The sequence below is a fragment of the Camellia sinensis genome, chromosome 7 (genome assembly GCF_055761805.1).
Source record: "Camellia sinensis isolate YWXY chromosome 7, ASM5576180v1, whole genome shotgun sequence".
In the NCBI taxonomy this organism is placed as follows: Eukaryota; Viridiplantae; Streptophyta; class Magnoliopsida; order Ericales; family Theaceae; genus Camellia; species Camellia sinensis.
The window spans coordinates 73,903,306-73,909,421 of NC_138967.1; the positions used below are offsets into that span (position 1 = coordinate 73,903,306).

Below are 6,116 nucleotides of genomic sequence, written 5' to 3' on the forward strand. Positions count from 1 at the left end.
AAGAGATTTTGATCATAGGATGCACTAATCCCCGTCTAGTTAAAGAAACTGTATCTCTAGCACTGTGATTATTCGAGATTGAGTTGGTCTTCATCTCATTATGAGACTATAGAATATTAAAAAACTGGAGCTGCTGCATTCCTCCCAGAAACAGCAGAAGCATAGGTTTTTTGTTAAAAGTTGCACGCATGGTGATCAAACAGCTTTGACAGTAAGACCCGACAGTCTTCTAGTTAGAGGAAGTGTACCCCAAGATTTAGTTGATCTTCATCTCATTATGTGGGTGTTTGGGAAGTGGGTTTTTTAAGTTGTAGGATATTATTGGAAATTTTTTTTTTTTGTATTTGGGAAGATAGTTGGGTTTTTTTGTGGTTGGATGTGATATTTGTGAGAGAAAAAGTGAAATGATTATGGGGTTTAATGTGATATTTTGTTTGGATTTGTAACCAATCTGTCTTTTAGTGAAAAAACAAAAAAAAAAACCCAAAAAATTTGTTCCCAAACAGCACCTATTATGGGCTAAATAGAATCCTAAAAACTGGATTTAATAGTCCATTTTGGAAATAGCACAAGCATTGCAGCATCAAGGTGAATGCTTGTGATTAAATGCAAAAATATGCAGAATTGTGAGAGATGGGCATAAGAATATTTTAAGGAAATTCTGGTTTTATAATCAAAGCACATCAATCACAGAGGGAGGAGAATTTAGAAGTAAAGCAAGACCAAGTGGGTGATAAGAAAAAATAGAGGATGAGAGGAAAACAAAAGAGAGAAGAGGAAGACATCTCAAAATATGTCTGTGTGTGGGAGAGAGAGAGAGAGAGAGAGAGAGAGAGATTCTTACTGGCACCTGGTGTAGCACCAAGGAGGAGAAAAAGGAGAGAAAATGGGAACCAATCCCAAATCAATAATGCAATAATCTATATCCAAAAGCGTACTGTATCAAGTCTCTTAAAACTATTATATAACAACGTATTTATAGGCAACTAAACTAAAGAGAAATCCCACAAGGAAACAAAATCTCAATACAATTTTAATGAATATTATCAATGTTTATATGAATTATAGAAAGGATGTCTTAAGAACGATCTAATCTTCTATACTTAGTATCTTATACATATAATTGAGACCAAGTTCATACTGGTTTCTGCTTTCTTAATTGACTTTCAGGCTTGAGTACTTCAATTTGAATCGTAACTTGGAAAATATATACATTTTACAGGAACCTCATAACATGGTTACCATTGCGGAGTATCGTTTGCCAGAGGTTAAGACTGGGACGGCAATGTATTTTGATTTTCCTAGACTAATTCAAAGCCACCGAATTTCATTCAGACTTATTGGAGATGTTGGCGCATTCACAGATGACCTGGCAGAACAGGATGATTCCGAGTTTAGACCCCTGCCATTGGCTGCCGGGTTGTCTTTGTCAAATAGAGTCAAGTTGTATTATTATGGTGATCCTTACGAACTTGGAAAATGGGCCAGCCTTTCAGCTATTTGATTTGTTTTTGCTCAAAGAATAGGGCTCATGAACTTGGATGCAATTGGTTTTGTAGTTTTTGTCAAATTTCATATTCTTTGTTGTAATTTAGAAGTTTGCTTGATAATGAATTTCATTAAAATGTTGAAATTTCAATATAGACTTTCTTCTACATAGTAGGAACCAGTTTCCTCGATGGCCTTTGTTTTTAGTTTTTGAAACATTGTTCTGCTACTTTCGTTTTCGGTTTAAACCTCTTCACCTCATTAAAAGGTCAAATGCTCCAGTTTTGTCACTAACAAGACTTGCTCATCCCCTAGCTATGCCGCAAATATATATGTATATATATATAAGGAAAAAAGAAAAAAAATAATAATTTGCTATTTCCAGTTACATTTGCAGCAAGAACAAGACTGGTTGTAATTGTCCATAAGTAGTCTTTAGTTCATGCGTGTCTGTGTGTGAACATATAATTGAATCTGGAGTGATGAATACAAGTTTCCATCTTGAATTGGCTTTTAATAGAGGTGGCAAACTTAACCTGAATTGCATCTATTTAATCTCTACTTAAATTTGTTTAAATCTATAAATGAGTTGTATTTTTGCAAAGCCAATTAAAATTGAGTTTATATGAGTTGGATATGAGTACCCATTTAAACTCATCAGCACCCAACTCATTTAAACCTATCTAAATCTATTATGAACTGGTTTAAATGGTTTGCATTTTGTAAATTCAATTAAAATTGGACTTAAATGACATTTATGTGTACAAGTTTTAACTCATACCACCTTCACAATTCCATGATACTCACCTCCAGCAAACCACCATTGCTGCTGCCACCTCTACCAGCATCATCATTGTCGTTGTCGCCTCCACCACCATCTATCGAGAAAAAAATTGATAAGGTAAACAAGTTGGTTGAGTTCATTTTTCCAACCCATTTCGAATTCAACCCAACTTACTTAAACTCGATTATTAAATATGCAAATTTGGATTGTGTTGTTTTAAACTCATTTTGATCTGTCTGAACTCCTCTGTTTTTCACCTCTAACTCTAAGTATAAGCACTCCCAAATCACAAGGTTAATGTTTGATTGAGATGAATGGGAAGTCCTGATATTCCCACATCTTAATATATAAAATGACCTATTTTAAGAATCAAGATTAAATTGTATATTAAGAAAATCAAACCAAGTTGTAAGATTTGATTTGGATCAAACCAGTTTACGAATTTTTTGCTCAACCCTACAAAGCATATATTATTTAAAAGTAAAGCATTTTGAAGATAATCACATAACTAATTTTAGAAGTCCATTTTAACAGTAGGGTCTTCATTTAGAAAAAGGAGCAAAAATAGAAGAATCATAAAAGAACAAGGAACCTGATTTTTTGGAAAAATTTCCTGCACATTTTCCTAATTAATTAGATATTCTTAGTTGTATTCATCTGGTATTTTAATGAAACATTGATATCTAAGGACTCAAATTTCATTTTGTTGTTTTGTCAACTACAAAACTATAAAGCCAACATCAACCTCATACATAGATATAGGAAAAAAATCTCTTATCAGTTAAATTTTCGACTGAGTGAGGAGTTGCTGAATATCAAAAACTTATTACGCAGAATCCTGTTTTTTTAGAACGAGTTGAGGGAATAGGCATTATTAGTGAAGAGGAAGCAATAAATTGGGGGGTCACAAAGTCTTCATAATAACATTTCTTCCACACTAACAGAAATTGTCATTGTTCATCTATTCACAAACCTAGCAAACATGATTCAGCTAAATGACAACCACAACACTAGAAGAAACAGAAGATTTCAGTCAACCATTTTCTCCCAACAAAAAAATTATATTGCAAAACTATAACAGTGAGAGACTTAACTCTTGGAACTGGCAAGCATGACAAACAACTCATGAATGCTTGTACAAATAAAATAGAAAGTCAAACACATGATCCTATTTAACATCTCATATATTTAGTACTCAAATCTGTTCAATCACAAACAACCCTACCTACACCACTTCCTGAAACAAAACCAGAAAATATTTTATATTTATATATATATATATATAAACACTACCAAAAAGGTAGAATTTCATTCTGTGCAGTATTTCCATGTAACAATTATTCAAGAAAACCACGTCACCAATCAATTCACTACGTTCCTTATGAACTCCCACCTTATTCTTCAACATCAGCACTCTCTTCCACATATATGCAATTGCCGAATGGTTCCTTCCTCCTTAGCCTACGTGAGGAAGACCAGAACAAATAGAACAATGAACAGAACAACCAAGAATAATATCATCATGATCTGCCCCTTAGCCCCAGCCTTCTTCATCACCACAGCTACCTTTTTCTGCAGCAAAAAATTGTTTTGAGAAACAAAAACAGAAAACTGCAATTCTATCTTTTATTATTGGGTTACTAATGAAACCATTTCATTCGTTAGAAATAAAAATAAAAAAATAACAGGTTAAGGCTTAACTTTAAAGTCACAGCTTGGACAGGATATATAATTACCTGAACGAAATCAAGGTGATTTGATGTGAGTTAATGTTTAAGCAATTATCCAATACAATGTACCTTGACTGCTGTGATTTAAGTTTAAGCAAGTAATCCAATTCAAATCTGTGCATGAAAACAATCACCTGAACAAAATCAAGACGATTTGATGTACTCTCCATTTCCGTACCTAAATCATCTATAATCTTTTCCTGTGGCACACCATAAAAGACATGATTTAGTGTTCCTAATCAGCAAGAATAATGTTAAAAATAACTTTTGACTTGGTTCATACGCTATAACTACAGTTTGAGAAAGTGAATCATATGCAAGTGCTTGAGGAAGGGACAAGTGCAGGTAGGCCAGATTTTGCTGAGAACCTTGCAAAGAATTACAGCCTAAACAATACTGTCCTGTGCAAGGAGTTCTTCATGTATAGTAAGCCCAACACCTCCAATTCTCTCCACACTTGCACTAAGCTCATTCAGCTCCTCATCCTGTTGCCTGCAGCACCAATAATCCAATTAATAGGCATCAAAATAAGAAAAATAATTGAGGGCTGCTCTATATCTACCAAAACTTTTCACTTCCTAGGTGGTGTCCCATGTAGCATGGTCAATCTCATTAATTATTAAATAGTGTGGGTCCACCTAGAGGTGAAACAAAGTGGTGAAATAAAACTGGTGATAAATAGCATTTCACAAAATTATATTCGGCAAATTCAGGTTTCTAGAATAGCATGCAGGCCCAGTAACCATCCCTCATTTTTTATAAAATAATCACATTGCATTCAATTAACCAAGTATAGAATGCTATTAATTATATGCTCAATCTTCAATTTATACCAACAAAAATTTTTAATTTTTTTTATCAAGAATATTACTAATCATCTAGATTATATAATATAACTCCGTTGGGATTGTTTAACAATTCCGTCAGACCCAAACCCAGGTAAAGAAAGAGCGTTGTGTGTTAGGTAGCCAACAACCAACACATAAAAAAGCTACGTGGATCTCTTATGAAAAAAAATCCTACTTCGAATCGATTAAATGTTAGGTCGTTCTCTTTAAGTGACGCATTGCACTTGCTTCCAAGTATTTCAAAAAGTGGGCAAGGGTACCCACATTAACGCTTGGGTGCGGTGAAAATGGGAAAAGGTTTCTGCGTTTTTCTGAACGAGCACGGATGAAGAAGTTAGTCCAAGACTATAGGTTTAGGATAGTCACATGGAATGTAGGAACTTTAACACGTAAGACTATGGAATTGGTAGGTGTTATGATTAGGAGCAGAGTTAGTATAGCTTGCGTACATGAAGCTAAATAGACGCGTGAGAAAGTTAGGGAAATAGAGGATACCGATTTTAAACTATATATAGTGGCAATGATAGACACAGGAATGTCGTAGGAATAATAGTTGCCAAGGGTCTTGTAGAAAATGTAGTTGCAGTTATTAGGAAAGGTGATAGAATTATGTTAGTTAAACTAGTTATTAGAGAGAATATAGTGAACGTTATTAGTGCGTACGCTTCCCAAGTAGGATTAAATGACCAGACTAAGAGAGATTTTTGGAACCAAATGGATGAGGTATCACATGAGATACCTGTAGAAGAGAATCTTGTTATAGGTGGTGATTTCAACGGCCATATAGGAATAGATAAACTAGGTTATGAGAGGGTGCATGGTAGGTATGGTTTTGGTGATAGAAATAAGGCTGGAGAGAGTATTTTTAGACTTTGCATTAGTTTCTGACCTAGTGGTGGCCAATATTATGTATAAGAAGAGTGGAGTATTTGATAACCTTTAAGAGTGGGTCAATCAGGAGCCAAATAGATTATTTTCTAGTAAGAAAAGTGGACCGTCTAAAATACAGCGACTATAAGGTGATTTCTGGAGAGGGCCTGACATCTCGACATAGGATTTTGGTACTAGATTTATGCTTTAAAGGGAAATACAAAGCTAGGAAGGATAGTGGGCATCGTAGGATGAGATGGTGAGACTTAAAAGGGGATAAACTAAAAATATTTAAGAATGGAATGGATGAAAAAGGTACTTGGGACTTGGAAGATGATGCTAACACTATGTGGAACTCGATGACCAATTGTATGGGGGAGAAAATTGGTGGTGGAG

General features: G+C 34.6%; 2 protein-coding genes across 7 annotated transcripts in view; one reads left to right on the plus strand and one right to left on the minus strand.

Annotated features, from left to right (window-relative positions):
• Nucleotides 1-1,659, plus strand: part of LOC114257548 (putative phosphoinositide phosphatase SAC9) — a 64,173-nt gene extending 62,514 nt beyond the window's left edge. For all 6 annotated transcript variants that reach the window (XR_014335499.1, XR_014335498.1, XM_082878214.1 and 3 more), the window contains one exon: nt 1,223-1,659. Coding sequence is in view for 4 of the 6 variants with exons in the window: in XM_082878214.1 (XP_082734340.1) it covers nt 1,223-1,504 (282 nt within the window). In the remaining 2 variants the exon portion in view is untranslated. The remainder of the gene's footprint in view (nt 1-1,222) is intronic.
• A 1,782-nt stretch (nt 1,660-3,441) lies between these two features.
• Nucleotides 3,442-5,633, minus strand: LOC114257554 (syntaxin-61). The gene is made up of 4 exons (XM_082880823.1): nt 5,590-5,633; nt 4,402-4,494; nt 4,137-4,200; nt 3,442-3,844 (listed from the first exon to the last, which is right to left on the minus strand). The coding sequence occupies exons 1-4, from the start codon at nt 5,631-5,633 to the stop codon at nt 3,734-3,736; spliced, it is 312 nt and encodes a 103-aa protein (XP_082736949.1). The 3' UTR covers nt 3,442-3,733.
• Between the last annotated feature and the right edge of the window lie 483 nt (nt 5,634-6,116).

Excerpts from the sequence above, each read along its gene's own strand:
- LOC114257554 (XM_082880823.1), bottom strand. The coding sequence starts at position 5,633 with ATGGCCGTTGAAATCACCACCTATAACAAGATTCTCTTCTACAG. Across the intron at positions 4,201-4,401 it reads GAAGAACTCCTTGCACAGGA|AAAGATTATAGATGATTTAG; the intron begins CAGTATTGTTTA and ends TGTGCCACAGGA. Across the intron at positions 3,845-4,136 it reads ATCGTCTTGATTTTGTTCAG|AAAAAGGTAGCTGTGGTGAT; the intron begins GTGATTGTTTTC and ends TTTTTGCTGCAG.